The following is a 20,359-nucleotide window of genomic DNA, read 5'->3' on the forward strand; positions in this document are numbered from 1 at the left end:
TCCTTGAGGTGGTAGAAGCTGCAGTGGCAGCTGTTGTGGACCATCTCCATGGAAGAGTTGCAGGGCCTCCCTGTCCCAGTGGTGGTACTTCTCCTGCATTCTATCCAGGTGGGGGTAGGCCTCTCCAGAGCTTTTCTGTGCCTTGTGCCTCCCTGTCACAGTGGTGGCACTCCTTCTGCCTTCTGTGTGGGCAGGGAGTTAGGGCTCCTAATAGGCCTCTCAAACTCAACATGCCCGAAACTGAAATTCCCACTCTGCCTACCTCCCTTTAAAACGTCAGCTCCACCAGCAGCCTTGCTTGTTTCCGTTGACAGCAGCTCCATCTTCTCAGTTGCAAAGGGCAAAAGACTTGGAGTAATTCTGTATTTCTTGCTTAATCTTATACCCCACATTCAATCGGTCAGAAATTCCTATTGGTTCTCTTATATAAAAAAAATGTAGACTCCAACCACATGCCCATGTCTCCACTCCTACCCTCTCATTGTGACTGTCAACATTTGTCACCTTGATTACTGTAGCTGCCCCAATCAGGACTCTGTTTCCATCCTTGACCCACTCCCACACTCTGACCTTAACATAGGAACTAGAGGGATTCTTAATAAGGTGATTCAGGTTGTATCAATTATCTGCTCAAAATCCCATTTCAGGTCATTACACAGTGATCCTACCACCATCTTATGACTCTCTGACTTCATCTCAGACTACTCTCTCCCTTTCTCACTCCATTGTTCTCTCTTCTGTCTTTCACACCCATAGGCAGACAGCTGCCTTTGGACCCTTGTTCCAGCTGTTCCCTCTGTTTCAAATTCTCTTCATTCAGGTGTCCTTGGGTCTCACACCCTTGCTGCCTTTGTGCCTTTGTTCCTATTTTGCTTTCTCACTGAGTTCTACCCTGTCCACTCTACTCAAAATTGCAACCCCACCCTTCCTACCTTGTTCTGTGTTTTCTTTTTCCCACATAATTTGTCACTCTCTAAATAAAATGTAATTAACATTTTTGTTTATATGCTATGCAAACTGTCTTTCTTCCTGAAATTAAGATTCTTTGTCTTCTACAATCATTGATATGTCCCAAGTTCATATAAAAATGCCTAGCCCATAATAAGTACTCAAAAAATAATTACTAAATGAATCAAGGACAGAGATGCTGTCTTTTATTTTTTGCATTCCACTCGATACTGGTTTGCTTTCTTTTTAGTTTTTTAAGTGAATGCATGATGTATTTACTTAATAAACTAATATTTATAATTCTTCTGTTGGTAAGTCTATTTAATTAATTTTAAATGTTACTACATGAGTAAATGAACAGAACAAAACAAAAGTGCAAATGTGTTAGATTGTATTTTCTCACGGGGAAGAACTGCAACATTAGTAGAGAAAATAACTGTTTACAGTTATTTCCATAAGTCACTCCAGAATGAAAGCTGTCAGAGCTGCATTGATTTGTCTACTTCTCATGATGGATTCCCTCTGATCAGTGTCATCTGCTAGGATTTTGGTGAGACTGGTGACAAGATTCCAAAACTTTCCTGCTTAAACCTTGTGAGCTCTTTGAGGGTAGGACTGGGATTTTGTATTTTTTATTCCTGGAACTAAGCACTCAGGTGATTGAAGGACAAACCAAAGTGGCTGATTGTGAGGGCATTTCACAACCCTTTGCAATTAGTATGCCAGCGTTAAACACTGCTTCTATAGTACTCCAAAAATGTGACCAAAAGGACGTTGAAAATTTATTTTCTCTCTACATTTGCCTTCTCAAAGAGCCACTTCTCTCCAATAGGTATTTGTGAGAGTCCAGTGAGAGCATGTCTATGAAAGAACTTGAGTTTTATTGAAGGTCTGATCAGTTTGGAAGACCTGCTTTTAAAGTCCCAGAGATCAGCAGCTTTTGTTATTCACACAGGATGAGATGGATACTTCCTATAGTAATGGCCTGCACTTCTCAACCACAGCATTTGTGAAATTTTTGTGCCTCCTCCCGCTCTTGCCCAACCCACATTGAGAGGTGTGATATTTTGATGGTTACAAGCATGACATTTACCTGATGCAAGTCACTTAACTTCTCAGCCTCAGTTTCTTCATTGTAAAAATAAAAGTAATATATCTCACATAAAGATAGTTCCAGGATTGAAGGTGATAATGTATGTGAGATAGTTTTGTAAACCTCAAAGCACTGGGTAAACAATACTTATTCCAATTAATATTATCATCACTAATAATTATTATATTAATAATTAATATTGAGTCCTCCCCAAAAAGAAAGGAATATTTTACCTTTTCTGGTCTTGTTGACTCCTAGGGATTACACACACACACACACACACACACACACACAAACACACACACATACATATTTCTAATAGAATTTTTGGTTCACAGAACTACCATATGTGGCAGAGTGAATACTTTGAACACTGCTTGGAAAAGCCAGGTTCTTTGCTGTCATCCCAGAAGGCCATGTAAGTTCTTTTGCCAAATGACAATCAAAGCTGAAAAATGTTTCATTATGATTATTTTGTTAGATTTTGAGAACATTTTCCTCTGCTTTCCTCCATGTTTGGCAATCACTTTCTATCATGGAACATTCTGTCTGAAGTGCTTAGTCTTTTTTTATCTGTACCAGAAGGAGGTAGTTGGGCTGGGCAGTGAAAGTTCCTTGTGACATTGTGCAGACTCACTGCTGCAAGAGCGCAGGAGCGAAGTCCCCATTGTTTACTAACATAGCTTCCCAATGCCTTATTAAAAATTATGTCATCCTTAGCATTACTCAAATCATAAATATTGTTTTCTGAACAATGTGGAGTTTGGGATACCACAACTGGAATGATGTAGGGAATTTAAGAGGCTTTGGATGAAATTACAAAAATAATTGTGAAGTTTTGTAAAAAATTTGAAGCACTGAGATATTATAGACAAAGAGAATTATTGTAAAATGAGAATAATAAACCAATTAATGGGTGATTTAGGTCATATGTAACAGGAGGGTTAGGTTTAGAATGTCCTTGTGAATGAGAGGGAGGCATAACGTGGGAGTGGGAGGAATAGTGACTACATGGTGAAGGCCATGTAAGTGGCAATGTGACCTTTCCCTAAGACCCTCCGAGTGTTTTCTCTAGAAGTCACGGTACACATGGAGTGGCTGTCCTGTGGAAGCAGGAGAAGAGTCTAAATTTTGCATTCCGTTTTGGTTGGGAGAAACAGAGGTGTTTTGACAATGAAAATTCTTAAGACACAGGAAACCTTGGGGAGGATAAGATTTCCCTAGGACATGGGACAGGGGTTCAAGGCAAACCAATGTAGGTATTGAATTATATCTAGTTTTTATATACAAGGAAAACACCAATTGCACTTATATAGTTGTTCTAATTACATATCTTCTTATTATTAACAAGTTAATATCTTCTTAGTATAAGTGTTAATATCTTCTTGTTATTAAATGCTGTGCTGCATTCAAGGAAGTTGCATGAATGATTGGATGATGTATGATGTGTGACTGAACATCAATGTACTGTACAGGCAGCATTGACCAACTAACCCTTTCTCTGGTATTTGTAATCTAAATGAGAATCATTACATTAAGTTGTGAATCTTGTGTTATATTTTAAATATGTAAATGTTATTTTATTAGTAATAAAATAGTTGAATTTTTAAAAAAAATGTTCTTTTGGAGAAAAGGTACCCTTATAGTATCTTGACTATTATCTAGATAAATGTTAGGGTTTTTTTCTTTTAAGATAATAAATCACATATTTTAAAACAATCATTTTTATATTTCAGAAATATCTGAAATGAATAATAATTTAGAAATTTGAGTTTATTAAACGTAATTGTAGTGATATTTATGTCAGGGGACATGGCACATTTTGATTTTTTGTGGGGAAGGTCAACAAATACATGCTATTTTGTTTTATGTATTTATTTATTTTTGTCTGCTGGACAGTACAGGGATCTGAACCCTTGACCTTGGTGTTATAACACCATGCTATAACCAACTGAGCCAATAGGCGAGAGCCCCCCTACATGCTATTTTTAAAGGACAGCAAAAATAATTGTTTATATTTTGTTTATTAAGTGTAAATTTTTTTCCAGTGAAATGGAGTTAATTTTTTAAAATATATTGAGACTTGATTTGTGACCTATCCTGTGGTGTATCCTGGAGCATGTTCCATGAGCTGATGAGAAGAATGTATATTCTGAGGCTTTTGGATGAAATATTCAATAGAAGTCTTCCATGTCCAACTGGTTTAAAGTGTTGTTTAGATTTTGTTTCTCTGTTGATGTTTTGCCTAGATGATTTGTCCAATGTTGAGAGTAGGGTGTTCACTTCCCCTGCTATTATGGTATTAGTGTTTATCTCTCCTTTTTTTATGTCTAATAGTGTTTGCTATATAAATCTGGCTGCTCCAATGTAAGGTGCATACNTGAAATATTCAATAGAAGTCTTCCATGTCCAACTGGTTTAAAGTGTTGTTTAGATTTTGTTACTCTGTTGATGTTTTGCCTAGATGATTTGTCCAATGTTGAGAGTAGGGTGTTCACTTCCCCTGCTATTATGGTATTAGTGTTTATCTCTCTCTATGTTCATCAAAGATATTGGCCTGTAGATTTTTTGTTTTGTTTTGTTTTATCTTTGTCTATCTGGTTTTGCTATCAAGTATGATGCTGGCCTCATAGAATTAGCTTGGAATAGTGGCCTCTGCTTTAATTTTTTGGAATAGTTTGAAGAGAATGGGTATTAATTCCTCTTTAAAGGTTTGGAAGAATTCAGCAGTAAAGCCATCCAGTCCTGGGCTTTTCTTTTTTGGGAGACTGCTAATTACTACTTCAATCTCATTGCTTATTATTGGTCTATTCGGGTTTTCTTTTTCTTCTTGGTTCACTGTTGGTCATTTGTATGTGTCCACAAATTTATCCAATTCCTCCAGGTTTTCAAATTTGTTGGTGTATCATTGTTTGTAATAGTCTCTAATGATTCTTTGTATTTCTGTAGTATTGTTTGTAATGTCTCCTTTTTCATTTCTGATTCTCATTAATTGGGTCTTCTCTCTTCTTTTTTTAGTTAGCCCAGCTAATGGTTTATCTATTTTGTTTATCTTCTCAAAAAACCAACTTTTTGTTTCATTGATCTTTTGTATAATTTTTTGGTCTCTATTTCACTTAGTTCTGCTGCAATCTTAATGATTTTTTTCCATCTACTAATTTGGGGATTGAATTGTTCTTGTTTTTCTAGTTCTTTGAGGTGTAGCGTTAGACTGTTTATTTGAAATCTTCCTATTTTTTTATGTAAGCATTAATTACAATAAACTTCCCTCTTTGTATTGCTTTTGCACAATCCCACAGGTTTTGATATGATGTGTCTTTATTTTCAATGGTGTCAAGAAATTTTATGATTTCCTGTTTAACCTCTTCTTGGACCCCAGGTTGTTCAGGAGCCTGTTGTTTAATTTCTATGTATTTGTGTGTGTCCTAAGTTTCATTTGTTATTAATTTCTAGTTTTAATCAATCATGGTCTGAAAAGATGCTTGAGATTATTTCAATTTTTTAAAATTTGTTGAGATTTGACTTGTGACCTAACATGTGGTCTATCCTGGAGAAAATTCCATGTTCTGATGAGAAGAATGTACATTCTGTAGTTGTTGGATGAAATGTTTTGTAGATATCTGCCAGATTCAATTTGTCTAAAGTGTGGTTTAAATCCTGTGTTTCTCTGTTGATTTGTTTCCTGGATAATCTGCCCAGTGCTGAGACAAGCATGTTCAGGCACCTCACTGTTATTGTATTGGGGTTTATCTCTTTTTTTATGTCTAATAGTGTTTGCTATATAAATCTGGCTGCTCCAATGTAAGGTGCATACATATTTATGACTGTTATGTCTTCTTGCTGGATATATCCCTTTTTCACTATATAGTGGACTTCTTTATCTCTTTTTATGGTTTGTGGTTTTAAATGTATTTTATCAAATACAAGAACAGCTACTCCAGCTCATTTTTCATTTCTGTTTTCATGGTATATCTTTTTCTGTCCTTTCACTCTTAGTCTCTGTGTGTCTTTACAGGTGAGGTGAGTCTGTTGAAGACAGCATATTGTTGGGTCCATCTTTTTAATCCAATCAGTCAGTCTGTGTCTTTTGAATGGGGAATTTAATCCTTTTACATTAAGAATTATAATTGAGAGGTATTGATTTACTCCTGGCATTTTATTGATTTTTGTAATTTATTTTCTTGGCCCTTTACCAATTCCACCTTTCTCCCCCTCCCCCTTACCCACCCCCATCAGCATCATATCTGTTCTCTTAATAAGTTCAAGGAATTACTGTGATTGTTGTATCTTTTTTTTTTCTATTTACTTGTTTATTCCTTTTTATTAGCTCTCATATATAAGTGAGAACATGCAGTATTTCTCTTTCTGTGCCTGGCTTATTTCACTTAAGATAATCTTCTCTGAGTTCATCCATGTTGCTACGAATAGCAGTATTTCATTCTTGATTTTTGTTCAGATGTTTTTAATATCTTTTCTTCCTTTCTTTCTTCTTTTCTGTTTGTCTATTGTGTTTGTTGGTTTCTTGAGATGGTAGATAAACTTCTTTTCTCTTCATTGTTTTTTGTTTGTTTGTTTTGTTTTACTGGTTGGTTTTTCTTTCTTGAGTATTCATGATAGTGATGGTTGTTTTTCTGGTATCAGGCACTCCCTTGAGAATTTTTTGTAAGGCTGGTAGTGTGGTGGTGACCTACCACAGTTTTTGTTTGGGAAATATACTTTGTCCTTCATTTTGGAAAGATAGCCTGACTGGGTATAATATTCTTGGCTGACAATTTTTGTCTTTTAGTATTTTGAATATATCATCCCATTTTCTTCTGGCTTTTAGGGTTTCTGATGAAAAGTCTGCTGTTAGTCTGATAGGGGCTCCCTTACAGGTGACTTGACACTTTTCCCTTGCTTCTTTTAAGATTCTCTTTTTGTCTTTGAGCTTTGCCAATTTGACTATAATATGTCTTGGAGAGGATCTTTTCAGTTGAATTTGTTTGGGGATCTTTGAACCTCCTGGATCTGAAGATCTGTGTCTTTCCATATAACTGGGAAGTTTTCCAATATTATTTTGTTGAATATGTTTTCAATGCCTTTTCCTTTTTCCTCTCCTTCTGGAACACCCATGATTTGGATATTTGAGTGCTTAAGGTTGTCTGCTATTTTTCCTGGATTTTCTTCATTTTTTAAAATTCTTTTTTCTTTTTCTTTTTTGTCCACCTGAGTTACTTCAGAAAGGCCATCTTCAAGATCAGAAATTCTCTCTTCTGCTTGTTCTAGTCTGCTGTTTAAGCTCTCTGTTGTGTTTTTTATTTTGTTGAATGAATCTTTCAGTTCCATAAGCTCTGCTACATTCTTTTTCAGGGCATTGATTTCTTTGTACATTTCCTCATTCATGTACTGTATACTTTTTCTTATTTCATTGTTTTGTGTAACTGAGTCTTCTTATATCTCATTGAATCTCGTTAGAATTGTTGCTCAAAATTCCTTTTCATTCATTTCAAGGCTTTCCTGTTCTATAGGATCTGGTATTTGAGAATTATTATATCCCTTTGGTGGTGTCCTATTTTCTTGGTTTTTTTTTTTTTTATATTTCTAGTATCTCTCTGTTGATGTTTAGTCATCTGCTAGAGAATTTACTTTTTCTCGTACTCTGGAGTGGGATTAGTGGAGAGAGAATTCCTTCTGCAGGTGTGTTTTATAATGATGGTCTTTTATATTTCTAGTATCTCTCTGTTGATGTTTAGTCATCTGCTAGAGAATTTACTTTTTCTCGTACTCTGGAGTGGGATTAGTGGAGAGAGAATTCCTTCTGCAGGTGTGTTTTATAATGATGGTCGAATGGGGTGTTTTAATGTTAGTTCCAGGTAGACGTCATAGTGTGGTCTTTAGTAGGTATTCTGGCTGAATTCAGTGTCAAAGATTCATGAGAGGACACTTATTATTTCCTTGCTGAGGTTGGTGACACTATATTGGTTCGTCAGGACATGGGTGAGCTCTCAAATTTTGGCAGATAGCACCTTGGAGTCTTGTCACTCTTAGGTTATAGTTTCTGTTCCTGGATGAGACTGTCGGCACCCTGGCTAGCTCACCCTGACCCTGATGGGTGCACTGGGGTATAGTAGTGCACCTCAATTTGAACGAATGACTCTGGATGGGTTTTCTCTTTTTTCTTTCCTCTTTCCCCCCTGCTGGTGTCACTCCTGTCTGTGTTGATGAGTGGTCACCAGCTAACCTATGAGGTAGCAGTGGTTGCTGTTGTGGCAGCAAGCCATCCTTGAGACAGCAATTGCTATGGTGGTGGCTGTTATGGCCCACTTGTTCTGCACTGGTGTCTGCAGCAGTGGATGGGAGTGTTGCTGACTACAGCTGTCTGCCAGTCTAGTGGGGCCTTGCTTGCCTGGGTCCCATGGGGCTGCCAGCCGCCACTTCATCAGGGCCTCTCCTTACTGTTTCTTCACCCATTTTGAAATAGAAAAAATGTTCATGCTTATGAAATTCTCAAATGATGTTTTAATTAACAATGATTTATTTCAAAGACGGAAGACATAAGTAGCTACTGTTGTAAATTAGATCAACAATCAGTGGTTATATGAATCCAAGCATTTGGTTACTTCTGCTTTTCATTAAGATGACTCTGGAATTTGTCAATTCAGACATAATGTAATAACGGTTTGGGCTTTGTAATCAGACAGACCTGCTCTCAAATCCTGGCTGTCATGTATTTGCTATGGGGCCAGAGCAGCTTACCCAAAGGTGCTAACTTTACCATATGGTATTATCATCAGGATTAAATGTGACACATATATTAAGTAACATTAAAAGTAAGTGCCCAATAAATATTAATTCCTTCCATATCCCCACTAATTTGCTTGTGTTCCTAATGCATCATCCTTTACCCTGAATTGTATTGTAGGAGGTATTCTGGATGGATGGCTGCTGGGAACCCATTGCCATAGCCAACTCTTCTTCAGTACTTAAAGATTTACCCTGGCATTGAGTAATGAGAATTTCGGTAAGAAGAAATAGATGAAAATAGCATGTGGACTTTTCTTAAAGTGTTGCTTGAGTATCAAATACTTTGTCCTAAGTTATATGATTATATTTTTAAAGATCTTGGGATGTCATGGATACCTGTTCATGTGTGTATTGTTCTTATTCTGAAAATAAGTAAAATAGGTTTTAAAAAATTCTGTTAATCTTGCTGTGCTCTTCATGTCGTTGTAAATGTATTACAGTCCTTATCTCACCCTATTTTGTTCTTTAAATGTCTACCTACTCATTAAATTACGTAGTCTTTGAGGGCAAAGTCTGGGTGTTACTCATCTTTTTGGTATAGACTAAATGAAGCATAAACTCTTAGTGGTTAAGAAAAAAACTGTTAGTGGTTAACACTGCTTTCTGAGACTATGAAAGCTTTATGCAAAAGAGGCAGGTAAAAGTGTCAAAACTGGGAAGTTCTAAGACAAATGGTTTTGCCAAATCACCAAGAAAAATCATTATATGGTTTCTCTCAGTATGGATCAAATTATCTCTAGTCTTTTCCATTTTTATCCAACTTTTCTCCAATTGATAACAACATACAATTAATTTTCATATTATTACATGAAATTAACATAGAACTAGCACACCTGTGTAAGTAATGCCTATTAGCAATCTGTGCTGTATAAAATATGTAGTCCAATTAAAAAGGAGCGAAGGATGCGGGGAAGGTCAAAGATAATAGAAAAAACTTAAGTGGTGACATTAGTACATATGTAAATGACTAAATATGTAAACTTTGTTAAATTATTATCATTGACATACACCTTGAGAAATATTAAAGAATTTTATGCATAGGAGACAGAGTTGGAGGTGGGGAAATGAAAAAAATGATAAATTCTAGTTTCATTATTTCTGATAAGAAGCATTAATTGTGAAATTATAATAAGTTTACATTTTTGTACCCAAAATATGATAAAATATTATTTTAAATTTTACTTTTTAACTAAAAAAATAATTATTTTTTCTTTGATCATTTTTTTCAGAAACCATATTTGAGAAGTACTTCCATCCAGTGCTACTTGTGTTTACTTCTAAACAGTCATTTTTTAAATGAGGCTGGCATTCATGTCTTCATTTTGGGGTAATTTTATCTTTAGGCATGAATATCATCATGTAAATAGCTATAATGATTGTCCTTCCCTTTAAAATTGGTTTATGTTCAGTTTGCTTATATCTCTAGGTACTCAGTGTTTGGGGCATGATAGGGGGCAGATTATGGAGATTCAGAGGAGGTTAAGTAAACACCTAACTGAGCATTTTTATACACTGGGAATATTCCAAATGCATATTATATCTCCCAAGTAAATTTGGCCTCTTGACATCTAACTAAACTTGGAAGTACTCCACTTCCTGATATCCTGTATGCTTTTCATAGCAGTAAAAAGTAGATATTTAAGATTCACTTATGTTATTTGCTCTATCCCAGGCACCGACTCCTCCTCTCCTTTGATCCACATCCTATTTCAGTTTAAAACATTTCTTTTGTTTATTTAGGCCTTCTGTTTTCCCTCCTGATAAACATTCACATTTTTCCATGTCTATGAACTTTTTTCTTCTCTCTTAGATGCAGCTAATATACTGTACCCAGTTGGCCCAAAGCGCCCAACTTCTAGTTAAATAATCTGACTCCCAGTTCAGTTTTACTCTACTAACACCTTCATGGTAAGGAGAACCATAGATTTGTGCAGGTAAATCTTCCTCATGAGACAGATTAGTGCTGACTATCATGCTTTCCTACGAGATCCATCAGGGAGTGACTATATTTCCTGAAGCTTTAAGAATCTTTCCAGTCACTTGGGTCTTTTGTCTGGATATTAAATTTAGATTTTTACCAAACTGGGTAAGTATATGGTTATTTAGCCTATTTTGGGCTAAAATCTGTAATGTTTAAGAAGAAAGCTGCCACAAGCGTAATAATAGTGTGAACAGCATGAAAGGGGCATGTTTAATGTACTATAAAGAACATTTACTGTCAAAATCATTACATGAAAATGATAATTGCTTATTTTAAGAATTTTACCTATTTATTAGACTTAGAAGTGTGGTGGAGCTTCTACTTAAAGAAAACTAGTGATTTCAGAAATGTTTATTGAGCATTACCACACATCTGGCACTGTTTTTATTTCATTGTCATAAATTGCACCAGGTTATTTATAAATTATGCCTCCAGTTAGGCTTTTCTCTAACCCAGGTTGGTCAATCCTTGAGTTAACCTAAAGTGTCAAGGTTGTACTATGTGTTCAATGTTTATGTTTTTCTAAAAGGCTGTTGAATGCACCAAAGCAAGGTTAACACTGATGTTTTCACTGGTCATAAAAAAAATATTATTGATTGCTCTTTTGCTTACAGTATTTATTGAGACAGTATTATGCTCATTCAAAATGCTTTGCCCTATTTTCTTTTTCCAGTTGTATCAGTGCAGGTCTTCCTAAAACAGAAGCAAACTGGCATGATGTAATAAGTGATTTGAAAAAAATTGAAGATCTTATTCAAGTGAGTACTCATTTTCTGCTGTTATAATTGGTATGAAGTGTATCTCTCTCTGCGTTTTTCTGTCAGTCTTAATGAAATCTCACTTAAATAATTTTGTAGAAATTTTTGAGCCTTGTAAAGCCTCAAAAAAGTTTTTTCTTACTGTTTTCAGATTCCAATTATCTTTAAAACTTCATTTATAAATGGTCCAGCCTGAAGAGCTCTAGTCTCTGCAGGGCAGAGACTCTCTTCCCCTACCTAAAGAAAACAGGTGGGTGGTGGCACCTATACAGGAGGTGTCCTGACCCTTAGAAGGGCTGTCTCATCTTGGACTAGTGACTCTCTTTTCCTACCTAGAGGCACCAGGTAGGCTGGCATAACTGGCAGGGGAAAGAGAGCAGGAGCCCCACTCAAAACAATGGCCTGGAGAGGTATATTTTATCTCTAGGGTCTCCCATCCTCTACCTAGTGAAGCCAGGTGGTATGGCCTGGAGAAGTGCTACCTACCCCAGTAGGTGACATCAGAAGGGATCAGTGGGAACCCAATGGCACCAAGCATACCAAAATAGCACCACAAGGGTTCTGAAAACTAATCTGTCATTGTAATCACAGCATCCAAAGGTAGGTTGCAACTTGCATGTTAAATCTAAACAGGCTGATTGCACGTTAAAGTAGAAGACTTATATAGGATCTCAGTCTCCTATTATAATTGCCACAATGCCAGGATACAATTGAAAATCACTCATCATACCAAGAAACAGGAAAGTCGTAATTCAAATGAGAAAAGACAATCAACAGATTCCAAAATTGAAATGGATCAGATGTCGGAATTATGTGACATGGATTTGAAAGCAGCCATTATAAAAATCCTTCAAAAATCAATTACAAATACCCTAGAAGGAAATGAAAGAATAGAAAGCTTCAGCAAAGAAATAGAAGATATAAAAAGAACCGAATGGAAATTACAGAACTGAAAAATATAATAACTGAAATACAGAAACTGAAAAGGCTTAGCAGAACAAATATGACAGAAGAAAGACAGTTAACTTGAAGACAGAATACTAGAGAGAAAACTGACTGGAAAAGAATAGCTTCAAGGATCTTGGGGACAATAGCAAGAGATCCAGGATTCCTATTATCGTCATCCTAGTAGGAGAGGAGAAAGAGAATACAGCAAGTAAAAGGCATAGATTGGCAGAGCTGATAACAAAACACAACCCAGCCATGCTATCTACAAGAAGCTCACCTCAAGTACTATGACATAGGTAGATTGAAATTAACAGGATAGAAAAAGATATACCATACTGTAGTGGCTTTAATAGTGTCCCCTCAAATTCCATGTCTGCTGTGGATTGATTGAACTGTGTCCCCCAAAGTTCAAATAGTAGAAGCTTAATCCCCACTGTAACTGTTGAGGGTAGGAAATCCAATTACGGTAATTGAAAGGTGGGGCCTTGAAGAGCTGATTAGATTGAAGGACCATGCAGTAGTGAATGGATTAATAATGGTGGTCAGGGATGTGGTTCTGAGGGTTTAAAAGGAGAGCTCGTGAGAGTCTCTCTCTCTCTCTCTGCTCCACCATTTTCTGCCATGTGAGACCCTGCATTGCTGTTAAGCCGAAGAAGACCCTCACCTTTGTTGCCTGGACTTTGGACTTCCCAGCCTCTGAAACTAAGCAATCAATTTTGTTTTCTTACAAAGTACCCAGTTCCAGGTATTTTATTATAAGCAACAGAAACGGATTAATAAAATGTCCAACTGGAAACCTTCACATGTGAACTTATTTGGAAGTAGCATCTTTGCAGCTATAACTAGTGAAGTTAAGATAAGTTCATACCTGAGTGAGGTGGGCCCTAAACCCAGTGACTAGTATCATTATAAGAAAAGGAAAGGACATAGAGAAACCCACTAGGAAGAACGCCGTGTGAATACAGAGGCAGGGATTGGAGTGATGCAGCTGCAACCCAAGGAAGGCCAAGGATTGCCAGGACCCACCAGAAGCTCAGGAGAGGCAAGAAGGGTCTTCCCTAGAGCCTTCACAAGTAGCATGGCCCTGCCCACTGCTTGATTTTGGACTCTTTGTTTCCAGAACTGTGAGTGAATGAATTTCTGTTGTTTTAAACCACCTACTTTGTGATATCTTGTTACAGTAGCTCTAGGAAACTGATAAACGTTATTTTAAAAGGCAGAAATATCTATATAATATCAGATAAAGTAGTTCACAGCAAATAATATTACTATAGTCAAGAGGAATGTGACATAGTGACAAAAGATAAATCCAAGAGGAAAATGTAATGATCCTAAATGTCTACAAACCAAACAACAGAGTCTCCAAGTTCGTGAAGTAAAACGTAATAGAGATGAAAGGAGAAATAGACAAATAAACAATTATAGTTGAGAACTTTACCACCTCATTCTCAGTAACTGATAGAACTATCAGACAGAAAACCAGAGAGGAGATCAAAGAATACAGCCAACCAACAGCATCTAATTTAATACATAGAGCACTCCTCCCAACAGCAGCAGAATATACTTTTTGTTTTTTCAAGAACCCAAGGAACAAGTATCAAGACTGAACCTACACTGGGCCATAAAACAACTTTAAAAAAAAATTGATCAGAACTTGAATCATGCAGAATGTGTTCTCAGACCGCACTGGAATCAAACCTACTCTATCATAAATACAATAGGAAAATCTCCAAATAATTGCAAATTAAATAATACACTTGTAAACAATTTGTGGGTCAAAGAGTCACTCTTAAAGGAGTTTAAAAATACACAGAACTTCATAAAAATGAAATACAGCATATGAAGATATGTTGGTTACAGCTAAGGCAATACTGAGAGGAAAATTTTAAAAAATGAAATGATTACATTAGAAAAGAGGAAAGGTATTAAATCAGTAATCTAAACTGCTATCCTAAGAAACTAGAAAAAGAAGGGCAAAATTAACCTAACACAAGCAGAAGGAAGAACATAATATGAGAGCAGAACTTAATAAAGCTGAAATCAGGAAAACAATAGGAAAAAATCAATGAAACATATAGCTGGTTACTTGGAAAAACCATTAAAATCAATAAACCTGTAGTAAGACTGACAAAAATAGAAAGAGAAGGCACAAATCATAAATACCAGGAGTGAAATTGGGGGCTACCACTACAGAATCTGCAGTCATTAAAAGGACAGTAAGCAAAACTATGAACAATTTTACATTAACAAATCTAACAACTTAGAGGAAATGGAACAATTCTTCAAAAACCACAAACTACCAAAATATAAGAAAAGATGTAATAAATAATTTGAACACTCCTATAACCACTAAAGGCATTGAATTTATCAAACATAAGCTCCTACAAGAGAATCTCCAGGCCCAGCTGGTTTCACTTGAGCATTCTACCAAACATGTAAAAAAGAATTAACAACAACCGTACAGAGACTTTTCTAGAAAATAGAAGAGGATGGAATGCTTTCTGACTCATTTTAGGAGGCAGTATTATTTTGATGTAAAATCAGATAAAGACAGTACCAAAAAGAGAAAACTAGAGACAGATATCTTTCATGAACTTAGATATAAAAATCCTTGATAAAATAATGCTAATTTAAATCTAGTACCATATAAAAAGAAATATACACCATGGCCAAGTGGGATTTATTCCAGGTATGCAAGTCTTGTTAATATTTGGAAATTAATCAGTGTAATCCACCATATCAAAGGCTAAAAGAAAAAATCCTATAGTCATATCAATTGATGTAGACAAGGCATTTGATAAAATACAACACCTGTTATGGGCTGAATTTTGTCCCTCTGGAAAAAAAATCCATATGTTGAAGTCCTTCCAGTACCTCAAAATGTGACTGTATTTTGAGCCAGGGTTTTTAAGAGGTAACTAAGTTAAAGTGAGGTCATTAGGGCAGGCTCTAACCCAATATTACTGGTTTTCTTAGAAGAAGAGGAATTTAGGATACAGATACAGAGGGAAGACCATGTGAAGACACAGGGAGAAGATGGACATCTGAAAACCAAGGAGAGAGGACTCAGAAGAAACCAACCCAGCCAACACTGATCTCAGACATCTAGCCTCCAGAATTGTGATAAAATAAATTTCCATCATTTAAATCACCTAGTCTGTGGTGCTTTGTTATGACAGCCCTAGCAGGCTTATGTATCACCTATTCAAGACAAAATTTCTCAACAAAGTAAGAACAGAGAGGAACTTCCTCAGATTGATATCAAGCATGTACAAAAACCTAGAACTGCCATACTTAATGTCACTTTTAAGTGAACACTGAATGCTTTTTTTCCTAGGATTGGGAGCAAGGCAAGGATGTCTTCTGTTACCACTTTATTCAACATAATATTGGAATTTAAGCCAAATCAATAAAGCAAGAAAAAAAAAAAGGCATGTGGTAAGAAATCAAAGGCATGAAGATTGAAAGGAAAATTATAAATTATCTCAAGTTTTTCAGGAAGAAAATACCAAAAATGGGTGTTATTTTATTTGGAAATGTAAATTAAAACCACAATGACATATCATTATGTGGCTATAAGAATGCCCAAAATAACAAAAAAGTGATAATGCCAAATAAATATAATTAAAATATAAATATAATATAAATAAATAAAACATAAATGAAAACATAGTGATAATGCTGACAAGGATGAGGATAAACTGAATCATTCATACATTGCTGGTGAGAATGTGAACTGATACAGCTACTCTACAAAGTAGTTTGGCAGCTTCCTATCAAACCAAACATGCATTTGTCACATGATTCAACAATTATACTCTTGTACATTTATCCCAGAAAAATGAAAACTTGTGTTCACACAGTAACATGCACATGAATGTTCATACAGCTTTATTCTTGATTCTGCCAAAACCCAGAATCCACCCAAATGTACTTCAGTAGGTGAATAGTTAAACTGTGGTGTATCATATCATGACATGCTACTAAGCAATAAAAAGGAGCAAACTAATGATACTCTCAACAAGATGGATGAATCTCCAGAGTATAATGCTGTGTGAAGAAAAGGCAATCTCCATAAACTGTGTTACATCCATACAATCAAATACTATTCGGTGATTTTCAAAGCGAGCTGTGAAGATATGAAAAGACATGGAAAAACCTTGAAAGCATATCGCTAAGTGAAAGAAGCCAGTCTGGAAAGGCTTCATACTGTATGATCCCAGCTAGCTATATGACCTATTGTGAAAGGCACAACTAGGGAGACAATAAAAAAATCATTGTTTTCCAGGAGTTAAGAGAGAGGGAGGGATGAATGAGCAGAGCAAAGGTGATTTTTAAGACGGTGAAACTGTTCTGTATGACACTGTGATGGTGGTTATGTGTCGTTATGCATTTGTCAAACCCATAGAATATACCACACAAACATGAACCTTAGTATTTTGTAGACTTTGTTTATAATAATGTATCAATATTGACTCATCAATTAGAACAGACATACCACACGAATACAAGATATTAACAGTAACAGAACTGGAGTGGGGGGCCAAGGAGATATAAGAGAACTCTGTACTTCCTGCTCGTTTATCCGTAAACCTACAACGGCTCAAAAAAGTCTGTTAATTTTTTTTAAAACTAATCTCAAAAGTTTACATACTGTACGATTCCATTTATGTAACATTCTTGAAATGACAAAATTATAAGAATGAAGAACAGAGAAGTGGTTGCCAGCGGACAGAGAGATAGACTGGAGGGGACAGGGACTTGGGGGGTGGGGTGAAGTTTTGGCCGCAGAAGAATAGGGGGAGGATTCTTGTGGCGATCAGACTATTTTGTATTTAGCTGTGGTGGCATTTATGTGAACCTACACATGTGATAAAGTTGCATAGAACTGTGTGTCTGCACACACATATACTGTTACGTGCAAAACTGGTGAAATCTGAACAAAGTGAGTGTATTGTGTCAATGTTAAAATTTTCTGGTTGTAATATTGGACCATGGCTATGCAAGATATTACCTATGGGGGAAACTTGGTGAACGGTACACAGGATCTTTCTGAATTTTCTCTTATAAGTGCATATGAATTAAAAATTATCTCCAGTAAGAAATTCAACTTAAAAAGCTGAATTTAATGTTTTCAGTAGGTTGTTATCATTATATCTAAACAGGGCATAATTTTTCATATTATCTATTTTTTTTTCAGTATATACATATTGATGCTACTTTATACACTGAAAGTGATGCTCATGTAAGTAGTTTATTTTTTTTTAATTGCTGCTTTTGTGGTTTTCAAAAGTCCAAGAAGTGTATTTTTCATACAACTGAAATACGTGTAGTTTTTAAATCTAATTTTTCATATGTTCCTATAATATGTGATCAATGAATTTTATGTTATTATTGAGGTCGTGGGACTTGGAGACAAAGAGCTACATAAATGCTATTTTTGTAATGGTGCCAAATCAAAATATAAAAGAGCCTTTTCCATCAGTGTCAAACAAAATATATTGTGTTTTTGTGATGCAGTTAGATCATGCTGCAATTAGGTGCAAGAATCAGGTTAACCAATTCTATTTAAAAGTATCCAACATATCTGTTATTTCCAGTGTTGTGATGTATCACCATCTCTGATCATATCTTCCATAAATTGCTTAAAGGCATCCATGTTCTACGTTTTGCATGGATCTCTACATTTGTCACAAAAAGGATTCTGATTAATCTCTATGTGAGAAAAGAAACATAATCCATAAAATTTATCAAAATTCAAAAATAATCTTGAGCTTTTCCCATTAATACACTGACATTGCCTAAGGCATATAGGGTTTTTGTCATGCTGTTAGTCCTCTCCCTCTGGATTGCTGCTAAAACCAAGAAACAAACCCTCAACTTCATCTCATGGAAAACAAATTCTATGTTGCGTTCATTCAAAACAGTGAGTCCTCTCTGTGTTATTCCTCAACTCGAACTTCTCTGAAATAGAATGTTTTGCCCCCACTGAGACTTTCTAAGCATTGGAAAGAAGCCATTAGCCAGAAACTAGAAAAAAAAAAAAAATTCATCAACCACTTTGCTGCTGCACATAGAAATTGCCTCCCTCCTCTGGCTTCAGTGTGTTTTCTATTTTTCTTTGCATTTTTTTTTCTAAGCAGCAAGCAGTCAATTAACCACAAACATTCAGCACCCTGAGATTGCTTTTTTTGTGAGAAGGTAACTTGGTAATTCATGGGTTGTACAAAGAACCTGAGATTGAAATTTAGATTTAAACAGTGACTCAGCCACTTCCTACCTGTGTTACCTTGGAAGTCACTAAACATTGCTGAACTTAGGTTGTGTTATTGTTAACATGGTGATGGTATTTACCTTTCAATCCTGAGCAGCTGCTGAGGGGGTGGAGGATGAGGAATATTGCCAGTGCTGGGCACTTGGGTATGTTCCCTCATTTATTCATCTATTCAGTAAGCATTCAAGTGCCTGCAGGGTCCCGAGCACTGTGGAAGACATTGGGGACACAAAGTCAAACAAGTCATGGTCAAATCCCTAGATGTTCATTAAATGTTTCCTTTCTTTTAAGTGTAGGCTTTGCTTAAGTAACTTGTGGGAAATGTATTTTTGTGGTACCTATAGGATCCCTTTCTGATTTCACCAGTCTCTGAATAAGCATTACTCCTGCTTTGATTTTTCTAATAAATATCTTGGAATCACTTCTGTCTCTGGAACTTTGGAACTTGCAGGAATAGTATGATTAGAAGCTACCACTATTTAAAACATTAACAATACTATCTGATTCTAGAAACTCTTATAAGTGCACTCTCTATATTGATACTTTAAGAGTCTTGGGCCAGTGTTGTCACCCTTTCCACAGGAGATGTGTGCTCAGTGAGAAAAAGTGGCCTACGGTTTCCACGTATTCTAGTTTTATGTTCTTCTGGAAAATATCACTATCCTTCTTGATTGTTTTTTATCGATTTGTTTTAGTTTTGATTTCAAAGCCAAAAGTATCTTAAGAGTATTGTGTATCTTTATAAAATATTTGGATTGACTTTAAAAAATCAAAATAACATTAATGTGAACATGAGAATACTTGGAAAGTAAAATTTTTTCAAAATTGTTCTTTTAACTCTTATGTTTAGCCTGATTGCAAAGTAACAGCGATGAAGTGCTTTCTCCTGGAGTTACGGGTCATTTCACATGAGTCCAGCAATATGGACATTAACAACACAGTAGAAAACCTTATCATCCTAGCAAACAGCAGTTTATCTTCTAATGGGGTGAGTTATCAAATAGTTGTGCAGAACTACGGCTGATATTTTTGGCTTGATTGGGAGAAGTCATTAATGGACAAACAGATCCTCCGAGAGGCACTCAGGAGAGAGAGTGCAATTCCAGGGGAGTGGCATCCAAAAGTGGCATCATCACTGGCATGCACACGATCCTAAACTGCTCATTGATTTATTCAGTAAACAAGCATTTACTGAATAATGCCAGGCAGTATGCTTCAGTGCTACAGTGACGGAGAGGTAAGGGAATGAGCCTTAAGAATACCTGGGGAAGTATGTTCAGGCAGAGGCAACTGGAAATGCAGAGACATAACCATATATTTTACTTAATGGGTATTGTTTGATTTTTCCCTACTAGAATATCAGCTTCAAGGGGGCAGGTATTTTTGTTTTTTTCAATGCTGAATCCTAGTTTCCAGAATAATGCCTCACATATACTAAATACTTAATATGCGTATGAAATGAATTTATTAATATTTACAATACTCCTGTGATATGTTATCTTCATCTTATTGCTGGAAAGAGTGAGCCATGCAACAGATAACTAATGGCAATATCAATGTTGAACTCTTTAATG

The 20,359-nt window shown here is 35.9% G+C and overlaps 1 protein-coding gene across 1 annotated transcript in view; it reads left to right on the forward strand.

The window, feature by feature from the left end:
- The first annotated feature begins 2,377 nt into the window (after positions 1 to 2,377).
- The window catches only part of IL15 (interleukin 15), a 21,109-nt gene continuing 3,127 nt past the window's right edge, over positions 2,378 to 20,359 (forward strand). Inside the window, exons 1-6 of the mRNA XM_008591822.1 lie at positions 2,378 to 2,459; positions 8,943 to 9,041; positions 10,054 to 10,151; positions 11,479 to 11,563; positions 17,712 to 17,756; positions 19,636 to 19,773. Coding sequence (XP_008590044.1) covers positions 9,030 to 9,041; positions 10,054 to 10,151; positions 11,479 to 11,563; positions 17,712 to 17,756; positions 19,636 to 19,773 — 378 coding nt within the window. The 5' untranslated portion in view covers positions 2,378 to 2,459; positions 8,943 to 9,029. The remainder of the gene's footprint in view (positions 2,460 to 8,942; positions 9,042 to 10,053; positions 10,152 to 11,478; positions 11,564 to 17,711; positions 17,757 to 19,635; positions 19,774 to 20,359) is intronic.

The sequence above is a fragment of the Galeopterus variegatus genome, unplaced genomic scaffold (genome assembly GCF_000696425.1).
Source record: "Galeopterus variegatus unplaced genomic scaffold, G_variegatus-3.0.2 Scaffold7325, whole genome shotgun sequence".
In the NCBI taxonomy this organism is placed as follows: Eukaryota; Metazoa; Chordata; class Mammalia; order Dermoptera; family Cynocephalidae; genus Galeopterus; species Galeopterus variegatus.